The 27,213-nt window shown below is 41.3% G+C and overlaps 1 protein-coding gene across 1 annotated transcript; it reads left to right on the top strand.

The window, feature by feature from the left end:
* The first annotated feature begins 592 nt into the window (after positions 1 to 592).
* kmo (kynurenine 3-monooxygenase) lies at positions 593 to 27,201 on the top strand. The gene is made up of 15 exons (XM_085428785.1): positions 593 to 713; positions 964 to 1,033; positions 1,177 to 1,274; positions 1,831 to 1,920; positions 2,648 to 2,696; positions 4,124 to 4,211; positions 16,510 to 16,675; positions 16,775 to 16,846; positions 20,879 to 21,000; positions 21,488 to 21,635; positions 21,709 to 21,766; positions 21,859 to 21,941; positions 23,925 to 24,026; positions 24,124 to 24,183; positions 25,539 to 27,201. Exons 1-15 carry the CDS (start codon positions 651 to 653, stop codon positions 25,683 to 25,685), a joined length of 1,416 nt encoding a protein of 471 aa, XP_085284911.1. The 5' UTR covers positions 593 to 650; the 3' UTR covers positions 25,686 to 27,201.
* Positions 27,202 to 27,213: the final 12 nt, after the last annotated feature.

Genomic DNA, 27,213 nt, shown 5'->3' with positions numbered 1-27,213 from the left:
ATATATATATATATATATATATATATATATATCTCGCCGGTCTGATTTTGACATTTCCGTGCGCTCGGGGGCCCCCTGCTGGTTGGTGTGGTAATTTCGCCAAAGCGATATAGGAACCTGTAGCCACTAGATGGCAGCAGATTTCTTTCCTCATATATCTATAATTGACATCATCTGTTCTGATCGGGAGCTCTAATCCGTCACACTAGGCACCTTTTCCGTTAAAGATTCAGGTAACGTCCTCCCCAAAAACATATGTCTGTTGTGAATTTGTGGTCACTCCTATTACGAATGAACTCTCTGAACTCAGGAAAATCTGCAAAGTCTAGTCTAAGGGGGTTTTGGACGTGAGGAAGGTGAATGTTTTCACTTTCAGGATTAATATTGCAATAAGGTAGAAGTTGTCATAAAGTTAAACTTATGCAACTCATGCATAAGTTTAACCGAGGGACATCAGATGCTTTGTGTCAGCAGAGATGCCCAACACTGTTTGGACAATCCTGTTATCCGTTGCACGTATTTGCTTTCAAAAGGGGAACTGATTATGAAAGTAAAACGCTCCTCCTCTTTTAAATCTTAACTCAGCTATCCCGCCAGTCCCTTTGGACTGGACACCGTGTGGGTCAGAGAGCTGGAGCACCCTGAGCACAATGGAGAAATCAACAAGCAGACAGAGCAGGAAAAAAGTTGTAGCAGTGGTGGGAGGTGGTTTGGTAAGACAAGAAACTCAAAGTGAAGTATTATTAATGTGCTTTTTTTTTTTTCACGCCGTGTGGCCTTTGACTTTCACACTTTAGAAAGTGTATTTGCATTTTAAAGGCTTCATTTAAGGGGAAAGATTGTTTAGCAGTGGGTATATGCAGCTTACATATTAATATTGTTACTTGTTTGACCATAAGATAATTATGTATACAAGACCATGCAGAATGGGATTGCACAAAGTTTCTACAATCTATCCTTTAGGTTGGGGCACTGAATGCCTGCTTCTTTGCAAAAAGAGGCTTTGATGTGGAACTCTTTGAAAGTCGGGAAGGTAGCAGTCAAAGCATTTTTTTCCTTTAAACTTTGGTTTTCTCTGTAATTGCTATCATCACACACTACTCTCTGACAAATATACCCACACACTAAAGAACATTACACTAACGTGTAAAACCTGTGCATGTGGTCTCTGGTCAGATATCCGACGTGCTAAGATTGTGAAGGGGAGAAGCATCAACCTGGCCTTGTCTCATCGAGGCCGGCAAGCACTGAAACATGTTGGACTGGAGGAGAAGGTATGCCGATTTATTCACTGTTTAAGTAGTAAAGCAGAGGTAAGGCAAAGTTTACAGGAGGGGGGCTTGGTGACCCCCTGCCACAACTCCCCACCCCTCCCACTTGTTTATTGGACCAAATGAAAGACCAAAGTGCATGGAGGCAAACCTCCTTTTGATTTCTAGCAACAAAATAGCATGAAGCCATTCCCCGGGAAATCTCCCACTCTCCTATTTTTCTTTCTTTTTTTTTGCTTGAGTCCACTCAGGATGCTTTATAATAGCATCTAAGGTCACTGGCCCTTTTTTTGGTGCTCCAAATTTGCTGCGCTGATCACGTCATGAGCGAACTCTGCATCAGTCCCTTATTTTTACACATGCATGACTTTTCAGGTTGACAGAATAAGGCCCGCTCCGCCACATTTTCACATATACTATAAAGGGCAGACACTGAGTCACAAGCTGGCTGTCCATAGATTGCCCTTGTTTAACTTTTGTGCAGAAATGTCTGCCGTTATTTATCCCCAATGGTCCAGTTTTAACATTTAAGATGTTCTGCAATTTTTTTCTTTCTTAGATTGTTGCCAAAGGAATCCCGATGCATGCAAGAATGATCCATTCGCTGAATGGGAAACAGTCCCCAATCCCTTATGGCAGGAAAGGCCAGGTAAGCCTTACCAAGTGCATGACTGCTGTCAGATAGTACAGAATTTTCTAATTCTGTGATGTCTCACACTTACACAAAACCAAAAAGTCTAAATGAACCAGATTACACTGTGAAGACTGATTAATGAGCAGAAAATATGTTACTTATATGATATGCTGCTCATTACTGTTTCTTTTTGAGGGCTGTTTAACTGACTGCACATCCATTTTCTATCATTAGTTTGCTGAAAAATAATGTTACATAATAGTCTGTTTTTTGCTAAACATACTGTAAGAATTGCCTCATGTGTACAGATACAGCCTGCAGATGAATAATTTACTTTGCTTGCTAAATCTCCCCTGTGTTAAAACGCGTACCCCCCCCCCCCCCACACACACACACACTGGTAGTTGTTTGGTGAAGTAACACAAGAATTCACCAAAGGATGACAACTACAAGTGACAGGCTGTGCAGTGAGACTTGAGTTTTTGTCACACGACAGTATAGAGTTTGTTTGCCTTTACAGACTGCAGACTTTTAGGGTGTTGTTCGATTAGAGTGCTGACAGTATGGCGAGGATTCTTCACCTCGTGGTTGGGGAAAAAAAACAAAATTATACAGTGAAGATAGTGAAAGCAGAGGCAGGCATTCTAAACCCTAGAGACTTCCTGTTTCCATATGAAAATGAGCAGAGTTGATAAGCTGTACCTGTACAATTGCACTACATTACAGATTGTTCTCCTTTCAGTACATCCTGTCGGTAGACCGAGCCAATTTGAACAAAGAGCTGCTAACAGGTAAGAACATAAATAGTGTCTCTGGAAGTGAGATGACATTACCAAGCAACTGTCACACCAAAATGGAATTTTTATCAGCCAAACGCTGAGTCTTTGTTACAAGGAAATGAGTCAAAATGTTTTTTGTTTTTTTTTTGGCATAGGTTTTCCTTCTTTCCGACATACAGCCTATATGGGCAGTTTAACTTGTTGGGGTTCAAATAATACAGGGGTGTCAAACATAAGGCCCGAGGGCCAGAATCGACACCACAAAAGACTCCAATCCAGTCGACTGGATGACTTGGATGGGACAAACTTTGGACTTTTAATAGCATTTTCATAAGTTTTACAGCCGTTCCTCATGATCAATTGCTCCCTTGTAGCTATTAACACAACGTCAAAGTGATTAATTGATAAATAATTAAATGAAAATAAATTACTGGAGGAAAAAAAGGGACATTCTTTCTGAATTTAAGCCCAGTCATACTGACACATTTTTCAGTTATTACAGCAGCACTTTTTCATCATGTATTTATGCATCTCAGGGATTTAATGTGTACTTAATCTTTTCTACAATGACAGAAAGGCGTGTTTCACCGGTCCACCCCACTTAAGATCAAAGTGGGCTGCATGCAACCTACGATGTAAAATGAGGCACTGAAATAAGACATAAATGTTACAATGACATGTTTGCCACACCTGACCTGCAAATCCCAAAAGACACAAAAATTTCAGATCAAACTTAAAGTAGAGCACATGAATTAATCAGCATTTAACAAGAGTCCCAACTATATGTCTTGTCATTAAGTGCTTTGTGCTGGCTAATGAGCTTTGATGATGAAAAGTGATGCAGAAATAAACAAGTGGATTCGTTCATGTTAAAGGATACTCTCTTTCAGCAGTTGTCCTAATTTTGTTTGATTGTTATTGAGCTGAGCCTCGACCACCGCAGATGCCCGCTGTGCAGTAGCTTTATGCACGCCTTCGAACCGGCTGAGTGCGTCACGTGACGTCAGAGGATATGTTAGTGTTTCAGCTAAAAAGGATTTTGCCTAATATTTAATGAAGAGCCTCAGTGTACGTTTGGAGATAATGTGCGACAGCATGGGTCTACATTTAATTAGATTGCCTGCTCGTGCTGAAAGAGAGGCTGATTACAAAGCCGTCACTCTTATCAGGGTCCATCCAGGCTTCTGGAGCGAACGCCGAGATAAAGAGATTTTGGAAAGTGTGACAGCCTAAACATAGGTTTTCATAAAACCACTGTCAGCTGTGCTGTGTTGTTCATGAGATTCGTCCTAATTGCCATGAGGCCGTATTCCCTCAGTGGCTGAACATTTCCTGATTGTTTTAATGAAGTATAGAGTGGTCATATTAAACTGATGCTGTTGTGTCATGCTTGCATCAGTGCTAAAAAAACAGTTTTTGTAACATTTTTCCCCTCACAGCGGCAGAGACATATCCAAACACAAAGATGAACTTTGACCACAAACTGCAGGACTGGAATGCAGAAACGGGCCTGATGACCTTTGCCAGGTAAACAGTCACTAATCTTATACATGCCACATGCAGACAGTCACCTAAGGAGAGGGTCTGCACTTTGGGATTCTTTGTTTTAACTCTGGATTTATTGACTATGGGCCTGTACATGTTAAACGCCTAAGGCTGGAGTTGGTGAAAAACAAGCTGTACTTGAAACCTTGTGGTGGGACTTTCTAGTTGCTCTGTAACTGGTTCTGCTTGAAGTAAATGTGACAACTCAATTAACACTGAAAGACCTCTGGGTGTCATAATCCGAGTGAGTGTCTGCTGTTTTGGTGTGTGTTGGCTGCCTGTCAGCTACTCCTAAGTTTAGTTTTGCCGTTCGTGAAACAATACTCAACTCACCTGCAGCTCGCTTTGCACGTCCTCTGCCACTACTGTGGCTGCACAATCATCGTTGGCTATCTGCCATCACTCATCCACTCAGGCTACACGCTACAGCCGCATCCACGTCACCTGCCTGCCATTGTCAATCACTGGGAATAAGGATTGGATCAACCACCTCTCTCATCCCGCTTCGCAGCCAGGACACTCCCTTCAAAGAGTTAATTTCCCTTCAGCTGAAAAGTAAGCCATTGCTCCTAACTCACTTTTAGCCAGTGGTCCACATGTCAGAGACTCGCATTACATTTTCCTTGTTTCCAGTTTTGTTTCCCTGTGTTCAATAAAGCACTGTCAACTGCTCGTCAGTTGTCTCTAGGGTCTGTTTTTGGGTCCACTCTGACGTATCGGCCTTCTGTCCACTGACAGTACAGAATGGCCTAAAAGAATCAACCCAGCAGATCTAATTCTGACCACAATATCCAAACAAGTTGCCATTATCGGTTGGCCTGAGTGGGCCTCCAGTTTCTGTGATGTAAACCCATGACAAGGAGGGGGAGATTCTTTCTGCAGTTCAGGGGCTCTGTTCTGAGGTCACACCTGCTGCTCACCAGCCTCCAGCCTTCAAGAGCTAAAGAAAACTTTTGCTCATTCAGCCTCTGAGGGAAGAAATTAATAAATCTGTGTCGAGCTAAGCGTAGTGTGGCCGAATTTGTTGTCGATTTTTGCACAGGAGCCCTTTGCACGCCTTATACGATCAAATGAATCATCAACTGGCATCACGGGACAAGCCTGGTTCGTTTGAGGATTTAGTCTCTCTTTCTCTCTCTCGATTGATAATCATCTGAGGGAGAGAGGCTGAACAAGACCATTAATCTCATAAAACAATGTTCCAATCCTTCCCTGTGTCCATTTTGCCATCTCTGGAAAAAACATCCACCATAAGCTCCACCATCCACCTCTCTCTCTCCTCCTTATCCTCCACCCGAACCTATGCAGATCGGGCGATCTTGGCTCACTTAGGAGGAAAGAGAGAGGTGCTTTTATGCCCGTGAATGTTTCTATTATGGGAATCCAGATCATTTTCTTGCTGCATTCCTTCTTCGGCCAAAAAATTACCCACCCCCGTAATTTCAGGGATACAGGTGGAAGGCTCGTCGATTACTTCCAAACCCTGTCTCCCGCTACCAGTCACCCTTCGCTTCAACCAGGTCTCCAGTTCCCTCCATACTCTTATAGATTTTGGTGCTGAACAAAACCTCATCGATCTTGAGTTAGTCAAGCAGTTGGACCTCCCACTCATCCCCCCCTACCGGCCACTGGACTAAACAGCCAAGTTTTTGCTCACATTCACACCAAACCAAGCCCATTTGTTTATTCTCCTCCGGAAATCATTGGGAATCCATTTCATTATTCAAATTCGCTTCACCCGACACCTCTTTGATCCTCGGCTATTCATGGTTGGAAAAGAAAATTTATCATTGATTGGGCCGGCAATAAAGTAGCTTTTTGGAGTCTCTTCTGTTTGGCAGATTGCTTACAATCGGCCCTACCTACCGGTTCCTTTGACTCATTGCCACCTGCCAACCAACCATCGGTGCTATCCTCTGCTCTGAAGGAGTACCATAACCTACAGGAAGTAAAGATAAAGCTGTGTCTCCTCCTCCCCACAGGCCCTGTGATTGTGCCATTGACCCCCACTCCCTCAGTTTCATGATCCAAGTGAGTTTCTGCTGTTTTGTTTTGCCATGCTGGTTCCAGCATCCACACATTGGGGTGGAGGTTCATTTCTACACCTGTGGTCCATCAGTGGCAATCAGCAGACTGGCTAATTTAAGACCAGCTCAGCCTTCCACTCATTGCCTGTCTGTCAGCTACTCCTATGTTTAGTTTTGCCGTTCCTGGAACAATACTCAACTCACCTGCAGCTCGCTTTGCACATCCTCTGCCACTACTATGGCTGCACAATCATTGCTGGCTATCTGCCATCACTCAGTCTACACGCTACGGCAGCATCCACATCACCTGCCTGTCCTTGTGAATTACTGGAAATAAAGGATTGGATCAACCACCTCTCTCATCCCGCTTCTCAGCTGGGACACTCCCTCCCTCCACGGAGCTCATTTCACTTCACCTGCATTTCACGTCAGAGACTCATGCTACATTTTCCTCAACTCACCTGCAGCAGTTTCCCTGTGTTCAATAAAGCACTGTTAACTGCTAGTCAGTTGTCTCTTCAGTCTGCTTTTGGGTCCACTTCCACATATCTGCCTATTGGCCTCTGACACAGAATCTTTTTAGACATGATCAACATATCCATGCCGTAAAATATTAACACAGGATGCACGAGCACAAACTCCGCTCAGTCTGATCAGAGGGTCCTAAATTGAAAGGAGCCTTATCTATAATGTGTTTAACAACAACAACAACAAACATTTGATGTGTATGCTGCCCTATCTGCTTGAATGAGTCACTGTGAAGTTACTGCACTTAAAAAAACCCCACTTTGATTAAAAGAAGTCTTTTGTAGGCTTCAAATGCCACCCAGTCTCACACACCTTATGCATCCAGGGCACGTCTCTCCTGTTCTGCTGTGGCTGAACTGCAGCAGGATGTATTTGCTCTCTCAAGTGTATATAATTTAAAGCACACGAATAATCTGCTGGTCCTGTCTGTAGTTGCATCATCCCATACTAGGTGGGAAATGTACAACAGAAAGCCATCGGCATGAAATGCGTAAATGCAGATGACCTCTAGTCACAGAGTGTGACTCCCTTAAATCCATGCAGTGCTGCAAATGTAAATTAAAAACAATCTGAAGCCAGACTCTCATCATTACAAAACCAGATGCTGTTAGATTTACTATGCACTGGGTAATTATGCACGGCTTTATAGCTGGTCATTAACAATAATAAATCCACTTAGCTAATATTGTTGTAATGGTATTTAAGCAACTATCTGTATTCAGATGTTCCTGTGACCTAAACTCTCATTACTGTGTAGACTGGAAACTGCATTCAAAGTATGTATGGCAACCAAATGAAAGATTTAATGATCTTTTATCAGGAGTGTTAGCATTTTAACTCCATCTGCATCAGGACTAAAGTGGAGCCCTGACTCCTCACTCTTCTTGACTTAGGATGTTGGCTAATGGAAGTAATACTACCATATCCCTCTACTGCATGACTTTTTAATTTTTTGGGGAAAAAATATTTCTCCCTATTTTGGGGGAGCTTTAGGGTTCCTAATAATATATCAATCATAAAATTTGACCCCCCCCAAACAGATATTGGTTTGTTGCTTCAAGGCAACACTGTGCGATAACGGTAGTAAAATGCCAAGTTATTCTATAATAAGTTGTATTAGTACAACAAGAATGAACAAATAAATAAACAACAAATAAACAATGTAAACATTTCACAGAACAATAAAACACCAAAATGCATCCAACATTTGACCCTAACCACGCACACGCACATGCATACCTTGTGTTTCCATCACTTTTGGGGACATTACATTAACTTACATACATTTCCTGGAGACTTACCCAAGTCCCTGCCTGAACCTTACCCTAACCCTAGCCTAAAATTGAATGATTTAACCTGCAATTTGTCCCCATAAAGTAGGCGAGACCTCACAATGTGAGTGTGTACACAAATTTGTGTCCCCACAACAATAAGTAATACACGACCACACACACACACACACACACACACACACACACACACACACACAGCAAAATTGGTATGGCCCGGATCAGGCTCACACAATGTGCTTACACATGGCCCACATACCACAAAGAATGACGGCCCTTTGGTGGCCCAGACCTGGTTTGCCAGAGGTGGCCCACACATGGGCCAGCACAAGACCAGTTTCAGACACACTGGTGGCCCTGTGCTGGCCCATGTTTGGATTAACTCTGGCAAACCTGATCTGGGACACCAAAGGGCCGTCATTCATTGCGGTATGTGGGCCATCTGTAGGGGATGTGCAGCCACGGGCCAGTTGTAGACAAACTGCTGGCCATGTGCTGGCCCAGAACAGTTTCAGCTCTGGCCCCAGATGTCAGCCTAATGTGTAACATGCCACATTCACCCACTTTAGCTTAACTGAGTGCTTCCTAACTACATTCATACACATTCACATTCTTGACATGCAGACTGGAGGAGCCAGGGATCAAACCACTAACCTTCCGATCAGTTTGTAACCTGCTCTACCACCTGAGATATGGCATGCCATCGCATAAACGGTGGCGTCATTGCCAGACCTAGCACACATCTGGTTGACATACACTCTGCCAAAACACCAGTCAGTCAGAAGTGCCAGCTTGATGCCAGATCTGGGCCAGACCTGTTTTCTGTAGGCCTGGGCCACATAAACCAAGCCACAATCAAGCCATTTATGGCAAGCCATCACATAGACAGTGCCATCTATGCCAGGCCTGGCCCATATCTGGATGACATACGTCTTATCATGCCAGAAGTCAGCCAGCAGTGCCGACTTGATACCAGATCCTGGCCAGACCTGCTTGCTATGTGGGCACTAACACAGACACAGTTACTTTACCAACTGACCCCTGAGCTCCTAAGTGTCCTTCAAACCTCATTCAAGGATCCACTCCTCTACTTCACTGTCACTTCCTGAAAGCTCACTTTCTGAGGACAGAAAGTGCACATTCCCTTGGTTTCCTTCCATAAAAGGTATTTACATCCATGTCCTGTAATTATGAGCAGATTGTAAAGTAAAAAACATTGACTATGATCATATAAATGCACACAAACACATCTCTACACACATGCTAATGCATTATATTGCCTGAAAGAAACTGGGCTAACTACGCAGTGTTGCCTTGAGGCAATGAATGAAAATGAAAATTAACAGTTTTACTGCATAAATAAATTTGCTGCTAATATGCTTCTTAACGTATTCATGCACATACAAGTATTTTTAATATACATTTATTTTACTATAAACATGTAAAAGAGTGATCTTTATCTTGCCTCCTAATGGAAATGTCTCTCATGTAGTGTAGCTTGTGGAAAGGGGTCCACTACGGTGGCCCTGAAGTGCAAATCACACCAACAAATTGCTAAACACAACAACAAAATTGAGAGGCCCTGAAGTGCAAATCACACCAACAAATTGCTAAACACAACAACAAAATTGAGAAACACAAAAACAAATGGAGAATCACAAAACAAAATTGAGAAGCACAAAAACAAAATTGAGAAGCACAAAAACAAATGGAGAATCACAAAATCAAATTAAGAAGCACAAAAACAAAATTGTCCAAAGACATGCAGCTTGAGGGGATAGGTTAATTGGAAAATCCAAATTGCCATTGTGTGAATGTGCGAGTGAATGTGAGTGCGAATGGTTGTCTGTCCCTGTGTGTTGGCCCTGCGACAGACTGGCGACCTGTCCAGGGTGTACCCCGCCTCTCGCCCTATGACAGCTGGGATAGGCTCCAGCGCCCCCCGCGACCCTGAAAAGGATAAGCGGAAGCGAATGGATGGATGGATGGATGGAAAAACAAAATTGAGAAGCACAAAAACAAAATTGAGAATCACAAAAACAAAATTGAGAAGCACAAAAACAAAATTGAGAATCACAAAAACAAAATTGAGAAGCACAAATACAAATTAAAAATCACAAAAACAAAATTGAGAATCACAAAAACAAAATTGAGAAGCACAAAAACAAAATTGAGAATCACAAAATCAAATCAAGAAGCACAAAAACAAAAGAAGAATCACAAAAACAAATTGAGAAGCACAATTACATTAAGAAAACCGGAAAGGGTAGGTACCAGTCGGCAACAGGAGACATCACTGATTTTTGAATCACTGAATATTGTGTATGTTGGAAAAGTGACAGAAATGCTGGACACTATTTGTAAATGGTTTTATTAAAGAAAATTTTTAATGTTTCCTTTTGGTTAAATGTTAATATTTAAATCCATGCCAGTTGCTGTATATTATGAACAATATTATATTCAATTTAGCAAGAGGGAAAGGAAACACTACTAACATTAAAAAATGAAGGAAAAACAGAAGGGCTGGAGCACTCAAGTAAGTCCAAAGGTTTTATTAGGTGCAAAAAAAAGGAAAGAAACTAACGTTTCGACACAGTGTGTGTCTTCGTCAGAGTAACTCTGACAAATGTCATTACAAACTGAAGTTCAGTTGGTATCTAAAACCCAGCTATGTCCTTCAGGGCCAAATACAGTTCTGTGGCTGATTCCCAGTCTTGTGGCTGCTGCAGTGTGTTTTGTTGTACAGCCTGTTGTAAATATTCCTAAATGTTTGGATCACCACACAATCCAACCAGTAGCCCCTCCTCGGGAAACACATCCAGTTCCCTCTCCTCAACAGCAAATCCACAGTCTCTTGAACCATATCTGCAAAATGAAAATAGAACAGTGAAGGATTTTTGCTGACAATATGGAACTATATAAATCAACGCATGCAGTGACATGTTATAAACTGCTCTATCATACTTATGTGTAAAATTATGAATATATATTAACCAACTTAAGCAATAACAACACCTTGCATTTAGTTTGATGCAAAAGGTTAATTCATTTTCAAGGTTAATTCAGGCAAGAGAGAGTTCGTTTGGAATCCCCCCTGGACACGATGCAAGTCTGCTTGGCCGGATCCTGTGTTTGTTCCAGAGGTCTATGCATTCATCCAGGCCTTTCTGTAGAACCCCTCTGAAGCAGAATCTCAGCAAGCATTGGTGTTCGTGGCTTCCATTTAAGTTTCCAGAGTCTCTTAGGTCTCCAAACAAGTCCATCCAAAACTGAGACCTGGGTATATAATTAATATTTAAGAATCAATTTAGCTTTGTTCTTGGTCATTTTATAGGGTTTGTTACATTTTGGTCCCATTTAAAACATGCCACAAATGGATGTCAAACAAAGTAATGCATATTAGTTTTCCATAAATATTGAAGCGACCCTGCAGTAATGTTCTTGTTAAAAATGCTGTATTCTTTTCACTCTGTTCTGTGTGTTGATTGTGAGGAGTGGAGAGTTTGGTCTGAGTTTTTCAATTTGTATTGGCGTCGTTAAATCTAGGCAAGCATGCTCATTTCGGCACAACAGCTGACAGTGACCATTTTGAGTTCCTGCAATAAAGTGATGGCTGTTAATGTCTATCTCATCCAACTTTTCAACACGTCCAGCAGGACGCTACTCTATTTTCTTAAATGCATGTAAAAAAACCCAAAAACGATCTGATCAGCTTTCACTGTAGCTTACACCTACCAGACACAAATGTACCCACCTTCCTCTTCTGAAGTAAGACCACCATGACTCTATGCACTGATTCCCAGTAGATGATCCGTAACTGTGGCTTGACGATCCAGCATAATAGTCCGTGTGCGCGTGACGGAGGGTACACTGTATTGCTGCCATAGTCCCATTCTCAGTCCCGAAGTATGTTCGTAATCTCATTGGTATCACACCAAGACTCTTTACACAGTTTATATAATTGTGAGCTATAACAGCCGGGTTGTTGTTTGTTGCTCCACACACAAGCCACATCAGTCTTGTTAAGATATTCATTGTGTGTACTCATGTTGTACAGTGTTTAACTGCATTATGGTTACTGTGGTTTAACAGAGACAGTATTTTAGTTGCCACCACAAGGAGGCACTGTTTCATTGTAAGAGCACGGATGCTGCGTCATCACGCCCCTAAGGAAAAAAAAAAAGTATACCACAACGAAAATGGCACCCATGAGAAAAGTTTTGCCGCATGTTGATGAGGAATAAAGTTCCCAAAATATTAAGGACATTTTTGCCTCCGTCGTCATTTTCCTTCGAGTTGATCGCTGTCGGTGCTGCAATACTCAACAAGTCTTCTTGAAAAGCCATCTATACATCCTGACAGGGCCAAGCCAAAGGGTTTCAGTTTATCATAGCCATCTACATGCCATATGTAATTGGGCCCCATGGAGTGATACGTGCGTCTTGTGAACCTCCTTCGAGTTCTCAAAGCGATTCCTTGAGGATTTAGTTGTCTCAACAGCCTCATAACTACATCACGCTTGACACGCAGCTTGTGTTTTTGTTTGAGAACTTGCCACATGGTCCGATATCCAAACAATTGTCCTGGTCCTCGAAGCTCGGCCAAAATGGCACGCCTCACCTCAGGAAGTGGAGAATAGTTGCCTCGTCTGTACAGTCCAGATTCTTTTAAATGCGTTTTCAGTGTACGCATACTAATTGAAATGTCACGATTACACTTGAGCATATCCAGTATCACCTCATATGTATGTCCTGAATCAAAATATTCTCGAATAGCAACAGCTATGTTTGGGTCACCGCTAATGTTCATGTTTGAAAAAATGCGCTACAGGCAGAGTAACTTCCGGTTCCAAAGATGAACAGCGCGGACGTCCAATCAGTGATGTCTCCTGTTGCCGACTGGTACCTACCCTTTCCGGTTTTCTTAATGTAATTGTGCTTCTCAATTTGTTTTTGTGATTCTTCTTTTGTTTTTGTGCTTCTTAATTTGATTTTGTGATTCTCAGTTTTGTTTTTGTGCTTCTCAATTTTGTTTTTGTGCTTCTCAATTTTGTTGTTGTGTTTAGCAATTTGTTGGTGTGATTTGCACTTCAGGGCCACCGTAGTCAGAGGTGGGACCAAGTCATTGTTTTGCAAGTCTCAAGTAAGTCTCAAGTCTTTATCCTCAAGTCTCAAGTAATGTCAGGCAAGTCAGAGTCGAGTCTCAAGTCACTGGTGTAAAAGTCCGAGTCAAGTCACAAGTCTGAAACTTTGAATTTCAAGTCCTTTCGAGTCTTTAAAAAAAAAAGAAGAAAAAATAATGTTGCAGTTATGCTAAATGTAAATATTAGACCATGTAATTTTAAAATCTGTGTTTTTCTCAACACATGACAAAATAGTGAACTTAGAAAATATACACAAATTGTGAAATTGCACCTCTTTAAAATGCAGCTCAATTAAACCTAGCTCCAAGAATAATTTTCACCGACAGTTCTGAGATAAGCTGCATGTTATTCTTGGATGCGGTTGTAGGACCAGCTTTAAAATCGCATGACAAAAATATCATACACATTAAAAAAAACTGTATCACCAACGTAGCCTGGACAACATTTGCTAGTTAGATGAAGTCAGCTATCTCATCTTAGCATATTTATATGCATATTTATAATTATACGCTTCTTGGAGTGAGTGCATACACTCATGAAGTTTAGTAACTTCAGGTCACTGCAACAAGCCCAGGTACAGTTTACCGACGGATGGGTGCAGGACCTTGAAATGCACCGTGTAGAAAGTAAAGACCATCGTACGTATCATAAGTTTACCAGTCTCACAAATTGTCGTCATAAATACACATTCCTTAACCGTTTATTAATAGGACCTTTGAGCTCAACGGTAATTAATTAGTGGAAATAATTTCTGGTACCCATCACAGAAATGTAGCAGTGACAACAATACTGTATGCTGTAATCGTACTGGGCAATTAGTGATACAAAACAACTGTTTTATCCTGTGAATAAAAGTATATGTTTTTGTCAATGTACCATAATAACAGAAGCGAAACGCAATATTGTGTCAGGACAATTTACTATTTATGCACAATAAATAAAGGAGCATAGCGCGACCATTTCTGTTCAGCGCCAGACTTGCTTGTAACCTATATCACTAATTATGTTATGAAAATGACGTATTAACTACTAAAAAACACTGACCTTCGTGTAAATGCTTGGAGCAGACTAACCTGTGAGCTGGAGGGTTCTGGGACGTTATATTTGATCTTTGAATGGCTGCGATCCAGGCCATCCGTCGCGTCTTTGTTACTTCGGAAACATGGCTTGAACAATTTCTCTTCAACGACGTAATCCGATAACAACCGATCTCTTTACCCGTCGGCTTCCCGTGGCTGTCATGCGACCGGCTATTGCAGTTAATAATACAACGGCTTCTTGACATTTTTGTGTTTCTTTTTATCGCTGTATAACTGATTTCAATTGAAAGCCTGCGTGCGCTAGCACCGCTTGCCACGAGTTCCCAGAATCCTTTGCGGTTCTACCCGTGAATGACGTCACATTTTCAATCTCTATATAATATGCATGTTAAATTTTATATTTGGGGTAAAATATCAAGTCTTTTCAAGTAAACCGGTTCAAGTCCAATTCAAGTCCCAAGTCATTGGTGTAAAAGTCCAAGTCAAGTCACAAGTCTTAGAACATTTTTTCAAGTCAAGTCTAAAGTCATAAAATTAATGACTCGAGTCTGACTCGAGTCCAAGTCATGTGACTCGAGTCCACACCTCTGACCGTAGTCCTCCCCCCCAAATGAAAGTCACACCACCTTCAACTCATCATTTTATTGGAAAGAGATGTGCCTGGTAGCATTATTTAAAAAAAAAAAAAAACACCTTTTTTTTTTTTTTTTTTTTTTGAAGGGCCAGTGTGAGGCATGAAAAGGTGGTTTGTTGCCTCAGGGCAACGCTATGCAGTAGAGGGATACACACACACACACACACACACACACACACACACTCTGAATATTGTGTTGACATTCATGGTCAAGAATGAATTTCCAAAAAAATTGCGTTGTTAATATCTAAAAGAAATTTGTGTCAGGGCTCTGTCTGCAGGCGGATGGAGAGGAGGATCCAAATGCGAGACTCTGGAATTGAATTGAGACTGAGAACCTTAGCTTTATTGCTGGCGACAAACGAAAACGTGAACAGAACAATGACACCGAGAACTGAACACACAGGCATAATTCTGAGGGTACGACGCGACACCGAGCATGGGAAAACACAGGGCTAATATACACAGGGTAGTAATGAGGAAATGGGCCACAGAAGGGAGACACAGCTGGGGGAGATCAGGGCTAACGAGACGGGGGAGCTAAGCTGCACACACTAACAAAAGACAAAGACTTTCACAACAAGACAGGAAGTACTAAACCAGATGCAGACATGACGCTGAGAGACAGACTAGACACTGAACAGAAACTGCAATACACATGAGAACCCAAAACCTAAGAACTGATCCCTCACCAAGAATAACAGAAACAGATCCATAATGATAATAATAAACAGAGCACCAGAACATCAGAAAACAATCCATAATGCAAAAATAAACCAAAACATAATAAACTCAAAATACTGGGTCCAACGGACCCAGAACCGTGACATCTTGTATTATCAAGATTTTTTGGGTTTTGAGGTTTTATGTACTCCACCTCAGCTTTGATTGGTCAAGCACTTTAATTCTTGAGAAAACGCATCTAACATGAAATGAAATATTTGTGTGTTGTTAATAATAAAGTAATAAGCTAACTGTTTTTTTCTGAATAGATGGACAAAAACTGAAATGTTGTCTTCAGAACTTTCTGCCAGAAAGATTTTCTAAGATGTAGTTACAGACAAAGGAATCTATTCAAATCAAACCAGGCTATATATATTATAAAGTGTTATCATTAAGTTGAACTTGCTAAACTTTAACTAGATTAAGGTTAATGGGTAGCTAAGTAAAAGTTTTAATGACCACTAAATGATCATCATGTGGCTTTTGATTCTAATAATAGTGACATTCTGACATTGTAAATTTAATAGAAATCTGCTGTATCTAATGGAACATTCAAGAAGATACAGTTTAAGTCAACTCGGGCTTTGAGTCAGTAGTTCATTTGTGTCTCATTCAGACCTTAAGCTAATAGCCTCGAGGCTGAGCAGTTACCTTATTTTCTCAAGTATCAGAAAAGAGAGGCTTTCTATAAAGCCAAGCAGTGACAGCTCTGTACGCGATAGGACACTGCTTCCAGTAAGCCTTTGCTCATTACACGATTCAATTCTTATGGGTATTTTTTGTGTAATTAGGAACTCTGTGGCTTAATCATTAAAGCAGTTAATTCTTAAAAATAACCTCCATGTTACTTAGTTTTTAATGAAGTTAACTTGTCATGTTGCTAATGTGTTTCTCAGGTTGGACGGGTCCAAGGAGCAGGTCAAGGCAGACTTGATTGTGGGGTGTGATGGGGCTTTCTCTGCCGTACGTAAGCAGTTCCTTCGGCGTAGCCGCTTCGACTATAGCCAGACCTACATCCCTCATGGCTACATGGAGCTCACCATGCTACCCATTAATGGAGAGGTCAGCACGCTTCTAGTATTTGGCTCAGCAAAATTCATCTGCAGTGGTAGTTATCTTTCTGCTCATTTAATTTCTGCTGGCTGTCTTCATTATCCCCAGTTTGCTATGAAGCCTAATTATCTACACATCTGGCCACGAAACACATTTATGATGATCGCCCTGCCCAACTTGGTAAGTGTGAACTGATTTCTAAACTATATCAGTGAAATTAAGCAATTCAAGATTTGTTTATTTGTAAAGTTACTACTGCATATTATGTGGCAAGCTAAAGGAAACAAACACTAGCACCTTTCAGAGCTTGACTGACCTCTGGGATGTCCTCATGGAGTTAATTAGGCTCACTTCATAACTATGAAGTGAGGCTTACTCATCAGAAGTATCTTGGCACCCTGAGGTTCACCCTACTTTTCACACAGCAGTGTTGCACTCCTTCCCACCTGTGCCTCTGCATCTTTTTCTCTGACTCAACAACTCTGTCTTTCCTTTATCTGGTTAATCCCATAATGATTTGTCTGCGTGGCTGAATCAGCACAACTCTTTTCCTCGCCTAAAGGAGACTAGGTTAAGGCAACTGACTTTTGAGTGCCTTCACACTGTCACTCACTCCCCATTTCCCAGAAACACATTTCACACGGCTGTGAAAAAAAAAATTGTCTTCCTTGCTGTGGATACCATGGTAACAGTGCTAAAATGTCCACGGGGAGGACTTTGTGATGTTGATAGATGACACCTGCTCAGAAGGACAGATAATGGCACATACACAACCTCAGTGAACTTCCATCCAGTGGTGTCTGGCATTCCGTTTACATTGAGGATGGAAAATTCTAAACTATGATCAGCAGGGAAGATTTCTCAAACATATAAATTCATCCTTCCATTCTCTTCTGCTTATCCTTTTTCAGGGTCGCGGGGGGTGGGGGGTTGCTGGAGCTTATCCCAGCTGTCTTAGGGCGAGCGGCAGGGTACATCTCTCGTGCATCTGTGGAAACCCACTGAAGCATTTAGACAAAGTTGCTGACACTTGCAATCTAGAAAGCGATGTGATTCACTTTATTCAAGTGTTTAGTGTGTGAGGTACCCGTTTAACTGCCTGACGTTTTAATGTCATCTGCCTAATTAATTTTTAGGAGGGGCTATGCGTTTACCTGCTGCTCTCTGGCAGGTAGCTCCATGCCCTCCTGGGTTTTAAATGCACCTTAGAACACACATGCATCAACACTACAATGAGCGGGCGGAGGGAGGTTTGGAGTCTTCTCTCACCCCCGTTCTCTGCGACCTGCTGGAGCGGGGGGGCTAGGAGGAGGAGTTGGCTGTCCGACTGCGGTCTGGAGTGTGGGGCCTCCCTGCAGCTGCGGAGTCGGGGCGGTCTGCCTCTCCCCACCGCAGGGAAAAGGGTAACACCACCTGGGTCTGGGTGCAGTTCCCCCCTCCAGGGGCAAGGGTACCTAGACCCGGTTCGTAGAGTATGCTTGGGGAGTGTGATCGTGTGTACAGCGTCTCTTTATGTCTGTCTCCACGTTGGTTGAGTGTGGAGTGAGTGCATATGAGAGCATGAGGGTGGGAATGGATGTTTGTATCTGTGTGTGCCTGTATGTCTGTGTCTATATGTCAGGTTGGGTATCAGACGCCACCTCTCTGGGGACATCTCAGGCCCTCCAAGGTTTGGAGGCCTATCTCCCCCCACCACCACTTCCCCTGCCAGTGGCGGACTCCCTCAGGTGTCGGTGCGTTGGTGGTTCTTTGTGTCTGGGGGTGGGCGTCCAGGTACACACCGGCTCACTCCTTGGCGGCCGCTTATCGGGGCCTGGAGCCTGGGGCTCGCTCGGGCCACTTCGGAGGTGGGGTGCCCCCGGCCTCTCGGCCTGGGGCTCGGTCACTCAGGCACAGCTGGCTGCCGGCGGAGCTCACGGGCGCGTCACTGCAACTCCCCCTGGCTTCTGCTCCGCGGCTGCTGAGTGAGCCCTCATCTGGGACTCTCCTCAGCTCTTTCTGGGACAGTGGCGCGGCTGCCCCTCTGTTGGTCTTCCTTGGTCTCTTGTGTTCTGGGGGCCTCTGGATGTCTGGAGTTTTGATCTCCTCCATACCTGCTTCATGCCCTGGAGGACGGGGCTGTGGCCCCCCCACACTCCCTAGCAGATCATTACATGAAGGAACCTTTTAAAAAACAAAAAACAAGCGCGTCCATGCTCACAGGTGTACACACGGGTGATCACACCCACAAACTACACCCTTTTTGGCTCCTACCTCAAAGCACACTGTGTTCTGTTGATCTTATGTGCTGCACAATAATGTTTAATATTTAGTATTTACTGTCATATTCCCATATATCATTGTGATGTTGTTTATTCTATTACTCTTGTTCTCTTCTGCTTGTTTTCTTTTTTCTTTCTCAACAGGTGATCCAGGTGATTGATATATGCATTTTCTTTTTCTTTTTTCTTTTTTTCTGCCCATTCTGTTGGTTTTTGTCTTTTGCCCTTCTCCCCCGTCCCTCTTCTCAGCTGTTTCTCTTTCCCTCTTTCTTTCTCCCCTTCTTTCCTCCAGTCAAGTCTGTCCCGTATTCAGCAAGTGAAAATAAAATAAACAATAAAAGGTGAATCAAATGGACCATTATGGCAAGGCTGGGATGGTCAATTTGGTAAAGTAAATCAGTTGGGCATCTTTCTTTGCCTTTAGACAATAATTCTGATGGCAAAAGAGCCAAACGGGACAGGCAAAAAAAAAAAAAAAAAAATTTCATTAAACATTTGTGATGGATTTAAGGTGAATGTTTTTAAGGCTTTTAATAATCAAACTGTGTTGATTATATTGTCATTTGTGTACTGTGTGGTATGCAGGGTGTGAGTGATTTTGTTTACTTCAACCAGAACGATAATGATGAAGGAGGAATGAACACAGTGGCCTTCAGTTTTTCTTGATCTTACTTTTACTTGAACTTGCTTCCAAAAAGGAACAGGAACTTTATCGAGACCCACTAATATGTACATGTACATCACATGTAAATCACAATGGCTGTTACCTTTCCCCATTACACAGTTCCTGCATTAACTTAAGATTTTCTTTCTTTTTTGTACATGCCAGGGAAGTTGGCATTCCGTCCATCCATTCATCCTCTTCCGCTTATCCTTATCAGGGTCACAGAGGGGTCAACAGCAACAACACTTTTACCTTTTGGTTCAGAAAAGTCTTCAAAAATAGCTCAACTTTTATTGAAGCCTAAATGAAATTATCATTAGTAAAATGCTAACATTAGAAAACTATATCACAGTTGCATGACTTAATCGTCACCACCAAACTGGTGACACCAAATGGTAGCAGAATTTATCCTTGTTGGGGAGTTTGTAGGTTCATTGGCCAATCACTTTAAGTAGAATATCCCTGAAACTACTATTCAGTGGCAATCTACGAAAGAGTACTGGGAATGAAAAAAGAAAGAACAATCCTTATGGATTAATGGTATTTCTTTATAGAAACGTCTCTTCCTATGTCCCAGAGGACAACACAGATTAAAACACAAGCATGTTAACTAATGCTTTATGACCAAATATCAGTAAAACTAAAACTAATAACATTCGTCCTTAACTGTACTGTTACATAAGGAGACAAATTATGCTAATGCTTAAAACTTTAATATCTTTTGATAATTGAATGTTAATCATTATTATTGCTATCAATATACTATAATTATCTATGTTTATTTAGCTGGTCTATTTTCCAGATTTAGATGATTAAAGCCATATTATTAAAAAGTGCAATACATAGCTGGCAGTGTAAAACCTGCAGTTAAACTCACATTAACAGCAGCATTAGCATAAATAATAAATACAGAAGATAATTAGATATTATTCTGAAACTGACCATTCTGCAAAATAAGTGCTTTGGGTACTTTGTTTTTATGGTAATCTCCTACATTTACTGATGTTGTAATAAAGGTGTACTTATTTTGGCCTGTTAGTATGCAGTTAGCATAGTTTGGGGGAAAAAAACAAGATTCAATGTGCCAAAATGAGTGAGACCACACAACAGTCTAATCTTTCATTTGGATGTATAACTTGGCGTGATGCTAACAGTTCAGTTCTCATGTATCTCTGCTGGAACAACAGGCAGTAAAAGGTTAATCATGTGAAGCATCCTGTGGTCAAGAGTGTCACGATGGATTTGGGAGCTAACGTCTCTGTGTACTCTGTTTACTTTCTGATTTAGGACAAGACATTCACCTGTACCCTTTTCATGCCCTTTGAAGATTTTGAGAAGATCACCACAGGAGATGAAGTCATCGAGTTTTTCCAGAAATACTTCCCTGACACCATACCACTAATAGGAGCGTAAGTGACTTTCTCCCTCCCCACCCATTTCCCTGAATCCCCCGTCTGCCTTTATCTCTTCATCCGACCTGCCAAAGTGTCTTCAAAAGGCCTTTTATTTCCCGTCATCCCATCAGCTCCAGCCACATCCACAGCTCTGTTCTGTGAAGTGTGAAATTGCAGACTTACAGTTATATGGATTTTGTGAGGTGAGGTTCTAATTTGAGGTGAACCATATGTTGCGGGTGACAGAGGTGGGGGGCTGTGTGAGGCACAGAAACGCTTGAAGCTTTCATTCAGTTACTCATTCAGAGTGCTTTGGCATAAACGGCTAAGTGCCTGCTTTAATTTCTCAGTTTAGCTGCTTAGTTAGACAAACAGAGCATAGCTGTGTTTGTGTCTTGTGATAAATGCTCTTTTGGCAAACACAAAACAGTCTGTTGCAACTGTCAGATTAAATTGTGCAAAATGAGTTTGTAATTCTTGAATTTCAATTTTTGTGTTGCAGGGATACTCTCCAGAGAGATTATTTCCGATTGCCTGCGCAGGCCATGGTGTCTGTCAAATGCAACCCATATCACATTGGTGACGCGTGCGTCCTTATGGGTGATGCAGCCCATGCAGTAGTGCCTTTCTATGGACAAGGAATGAATGCTGTAAGTAGCACTAAATGAGGGGAGGAAAAGGCAGAATTAGACAGAGACTAATTCATCTATTCATGTTTTATAGGGCTTTGAGGACTGCATTGTCTTTGACGAGATAATGGATCAATTCAATGAGGATTTCAGTAAGCACTTTTTAAATGACCAAAGATTAACGAAGAGAGAAAAGCTGAGCATACAGAATAATTTCCATACGGCCCTTTGTGTATCCCGCTAGGTGCTGTTCTGCCTGAGTATACCAGAGTTCGGGTTCCAGACGACCACGCAATTGCTGACTTGGCCATGTACAACTACATTGAAGTAATCCACATATTTTTTTTAATATGAAAGCAGGAAGTTGTGGTCAAAATTTTATACACTGTATGATTTACAGTGTATGAATTTGTTGAGCTGTTTTTTGTTTTTGTTTTTTACATAGTGGGATGATTGTACAGCATACATATTTAATGAATTTTAAAAAAAGTATTGGGTGCACAAGTTAGATTTTTTTATTTTATTTTGATTTTCTCTAATCCACAAATGGTCAAATATATACTTATACTGCCATGTCACGCTGTGTGGCAGGCAGGATTGGACCCAAACGCAGGACTCGCAAAACACAAAGGGATGAATTAAGGGAGGCAGCTTTATTGTGCTGAAGAAAACTAACATACAGAATACAAGAAACAAAACCTAAAACTGGAAACTAGGAACAAGAACAGAAAAGCTAGAAAACTAAGAAACTAGGAGCAGACTCTGAAGAAAACCAGGGAAATGATGAGCACGGAGAAACATACACAGCAAATGGGAATGACACGACAACCGGGAGAGGAGAACCCAGGACTTAAATACACAAGGGTGTAACGAAGGAAACAGGAGGGAAACACAGCTGGGGCTAATCTGACAAAATGAGACGGGGAGGAAGCAAAACTGAAAACACTGAGACTGTCAAAGTAAAACAGGAAACAAGAGACCTACACAAAGAAAGTGACTTGACACTGTGACATGGAGGCATGACTAACTAGGGAACCAGAAACACAGAGACAAGAGTAACTAACCGTGGAATATGGAAGGCACAGTGACAGAAAACTAAAAATATAGCACAAGGAGAAAACGATAAAGAGAACCAAAAATGTGAAAAACAACAAATCAAAGAATATAACTTAATCCAAAAACCCAAAACACTGGGTCACAGGCCCAGTACCGTGACATATGATCCCACTAATATTTGGTGAAATGTCACGTAAATTGGTTGGTTTCTTGCCACGGCACAGCTTCTAAGCATAGTGGGTTGAAGTTTCAGTTTTTGTGAAGAAAAGGCTTAATGTAAGCCTGCTTTATCTGTTCCAAATCCTGTTTTGATGTTTGCTTTTTCCAAACATTCTCCCGTTGTAATATCCACTTGTGTCCAAGTTTCAGGTGTTGAGCTGTTTGAGGTGAAGTTGAAGAATTTGTCAGTAACCCTTGTTCTTCATTACTCCATCCATTTTGTGCAATGTACCAGTAGCACTGGCAGCAAAACAGCCCTACTACCACCACTATGCATGAGAGTTGTTACAGTGTTGTTAGGTTTGCACGCCTCGCCTTTATACCTTCAAACATACCACTTGATCATTGATCATTGTCTCATCTGACCATAGAAATTTTCTCCAGAAGGCATTTTGCTTGTCCATTTGGGAACCTGTGAATTGCAGGTGAGCTTGAATGTATCAGAGTTGGGGCAGGGGCTTATTTCTTGGTCAGCAACGTCTCAGACCACAGTGATGTAAAACTCACTTGAAGGGTGGACAGTGACACTGCTGTTCCAACAGTTTCCAGTTCATGGCAGGCTTGATCCTTGGTGGTTCTTGGGTTGTTCCTAAACATCCTAACCAATTTCCTCTCATCTGAGGGTGACCGGGTGACCCATTAAACTTTTGAAACGTCCATCCTAAAGCCATTTTGAAGTACATTTTGAGAACCAACTGCTCAATAAAATGTATTTCCACTGACCTTAAAACTGAAAAACAAAAAGGTGTTGATGGGCATAAGTGATGAAAATCCTCTTCATCACTTCTGAAGCAGAACAGTTCTCTAACCTTCTGTGCATTTAAAGTCTCTCTCTCAAAAGTAATGGATAAAGCAATTAAAAAATAGCAGGACTATGTGTTGGCTTAACAATACTCTTGATCTTCCACTGCTGCAATTATATCGAAAGGCAGGAAGAAGGAAGTCTAAAGTTTCTCATATGGCTGAAAGATCTACCTAATGATATCATAAAATGGACAAATGGCTGACAAACACATTTGTTGTATTGTTTCATAGATGCGAGCACACGTCAACTCCAAATGGTTCCTTTTCAGAAAATATGTTGACAACATCCTCTACTTCTTCATGCCAAAGACAATAATTCCACTTTACACAATGGTAAGTTGGATACAGTATCACTAATGAATAGTAACTGTTTCCACATCATTTTGTCTGAAAACTAAATCTGCTATTCTTTCTGTTTTCTTGTCTCTAGGTCACTTTCACTAGGACCAGATACCACGAAGCAGTCAAGCGGTGGCACTGGCAAAACAAAGTAAAATACTTGGGAAAAAATGTGCACTACACATGAATGCAATTTAATTTTGATGGGACTTTTCGTACCTTTGAACAGCTAAGCACTGTAATTAGCAAAGTGACAGTGTTATCAGAAGCAGCACTAAAGGTGGCTGCGACTCTTGAGTAAACAGTTCTCCATTTAACACACATCACGGCCGTACGCGTTTGTGGTTTCTCTCGCTGGGCTGTAGATAAGGCTGTTAGTCCTTGGCTCTGTGTTGAACTGTCTGATTTGCCTGTGCTGGCGGCTTCTGCTCTAATAGACAGTTGGACAGCCGGGATTTTCACAGCCTCCCCTGTAAATTGATTCAACCCGTAGGGCTGTTTGGGCAAAGGGTGAAATGACCTTCATGGGAGAAAGAAAAGAAATATTATCTCTGAAGCATTACAGTTAACACGATAATATGGCGTGATACTGAATATGGAATGACAGGTAAAAATATAGGTCAGAGACAGGGTGGCAGTGAAGTGTAAGGATGTATTATAAAAGTGTCAGTAACAGCAAGGTCATTGATTGGGTGAAGGGATTACTTCACTTTAGGTAAGCAACTGAACTACAACAATTACCCAATTTCCTTCGCGGTCAACCTTCAGGATCAATAAAGTTTTATTATATTGTAATTACATAGAAAAAAGATTTTAAAAAGGTGTCAAATTATTTAATTTACTTTAAATTTTTGAAACAAACACATGTTGTTTATTAACCCTATGACAATAAATGACCTACAAATCATTCAGTTATAACATAACTCAAGGAACCATTGTTATGTCTCTACCTAACAGGGATCATGTTGACATTAAGTTATGTATGTACATATACAATGGTGCCATGTTTAGATGTAATGTCATGTTATCAGTTTGTCTAACAGGCCAGGTGAGAATGGCTGAAATCTGAGCATTTTGCATATATTGCAACAGTTTTATTTGTACAGTGTTTCAAAAGCTAGATGCTTTCCTCCGGGCAGCTCAGCCACAGAGTTTGCTGGTTGGCACCTCAATAACTCCAGTCTCCGCACATCTCTGCACCTCATCTCTGGTCCTCAGCGTCACTATAAAAAGAGGAGCGTTCATTAATTAAATCCCTTCCACCCTCAGCCTCGCTGGCACTGCCCCTCAAGCCCGCTGCACCATCCCTCCACTGCAGCAGAGCCAGAGACCACACCCCTGTCACATACTGCCATGGATCTCCAGGGAAACAAAGCCTGGGTGTTTTCTTTGCAGCTATGTTTGGGATACTGATGTTCATGAAACTGGAAGCAATTTACCAACCTTTGTGTGATTTGTGAAGCAAATAACTGAATTCAAACTAATTATCTATTCATTTCTTCACAGGTGATAAACCGTGGCCTGCTGCTCAGTGCTGTGGGGGCTGTTCTTGGTGGTTCCTACCTGCTCATTAAAAATCCTCCAGATATCAACAAGCTCATCGTCTCTGCTGAGAAAATGTGGGACAGGCTTGTGGCTCTCAGGACGCTCTGAGCACAGGCATCATGACTGATCTGACAGACAGGTGTACAGACTTAGAGTTAAACACTAGAAAAGAATTTAGAGGCGCCCAAATATTAATTAGATTTTGACTAAATTATCTAATTCACAGCTATAACTCCAGCAATGGCAAATTACTCCAATAATGGCTGCCCTCACTTCAAGGACTTAGTGATTGATCAGAACGACTTACATCGTTTCATTAGTGTTAAACCGATAATGATCAGCAGCGGTGAGCAGAACACTGCTGTTTTAATTATTAAGCAAGTTTAATTCAAGAACACAGGGTCAGTTTTAGGTGTGTGTAGAAGTTTTTACTGTTTTTACACAAGAATGATGTCAGCTATTTTTCTTTGTCTCCACTGGGCCCAGTGACATTTACTTCACGCAAAATCTGGGATTTGTTTTTGTTTTTAAAGCTGCATTATGTTTTTGCAATGTTTCACTTATACATACATTACTGTGCAAATATATTGAGCCAACCCTTATTTCTTTATATAGGTGCAGGGAAATAGGTGCAGTGATTTATTGAAACATGCTAAAACATAAATGCAAATATAGACGACAGAATTGTGTACAACTCTTTGGATGTTTTGTTCTGTGGTCTGTCAAGATCGTGTCACACTGCTTCAAGAAAGGTGAAAGTTTCCTATTTATTAAGGATATGACTATCAAACGCTGTTCACCTGCAGTATAGGTTTAGATCTGCCAGCCCTCCACTTTTTTAAAGACACTTCACACCACTCTGAGATGTGATAGGTATTTTCTGCCTGTCAGACTGTTATCTTTGATTTTATCTGTTTATCTTTTTTGTAGATTTAACTAAAGAAATTTTTACAACAGCCTGCTGGTAACAAAGATACAATTTTACATATGTACTTCTGACCAACCGGCAATGTAGTATTTCCTCTCTTTGGGCTTGGAGTTTGGCTGGTTTGTCCACTTCAAATGTGCTGCTATGCTCACCTATATAAAACAAGTGAAGATGACTGGTTTTAAGGACTTTTATTTACCCTTCATGAAACTCATTGATCATTTTCACTCTCTGGCAAAAAGCATAAATGTTAAATTTCCAGTTTTGTCACCTATGGACACAGCTAGGCAAGTTTTTTTCTGTTTCCAGTCTTTATTATAACATATGCTTCATAGTGAAAATACAGTAAGAAATCAACCAAGTCCCAGTTTTCCAACTGTCTAAAAAGACAAAATCCCTCTCACTCGTTCTCACATCCACAGTTAAAAGGGTTTTTATCAGCTAAGGAAAACCATTCATTAAATCTATTCATAGCTGACAGCTCAGGAGGAAATGAAAGGAGTGTGTCACTAAGGTCTTAGTCTCATTTCCTCTTAGTCTTCAAGTAGGGCTACTCCCATCGTCCTAATACATACAAATCTACCAAGTGTAATTTCACAGTGACTGATCTTGTCACACTTGATATTTACATTAAAATAAGATGAGCTTAAGTAAACAGGCTAGATAGCTTAAAATAGGGTCTCTTTATTGAATCCATACACAGTAATG

This window comes from Rhamphochromis longiceps, linkage group LG13, assembly GCF_057381845.1.
Source record: "Rhamphochromis longiceps isolate RC_006_pf linkage group LG13, R_longiceps_female_GT1.1, whole genome shotgun sequence".
In the NCBI taxonomy this organism is placed as follows: domain Eukaryota; kingdom Metazoa; phylum Chordata; class Actinopteri; order Cichliformes; family Cichlidae; genus Rhamphochromis; species Rhamphochromis longiceps.
This window is presented reverse-complemented; position numbering and strand designations above follow the sequence as displayed.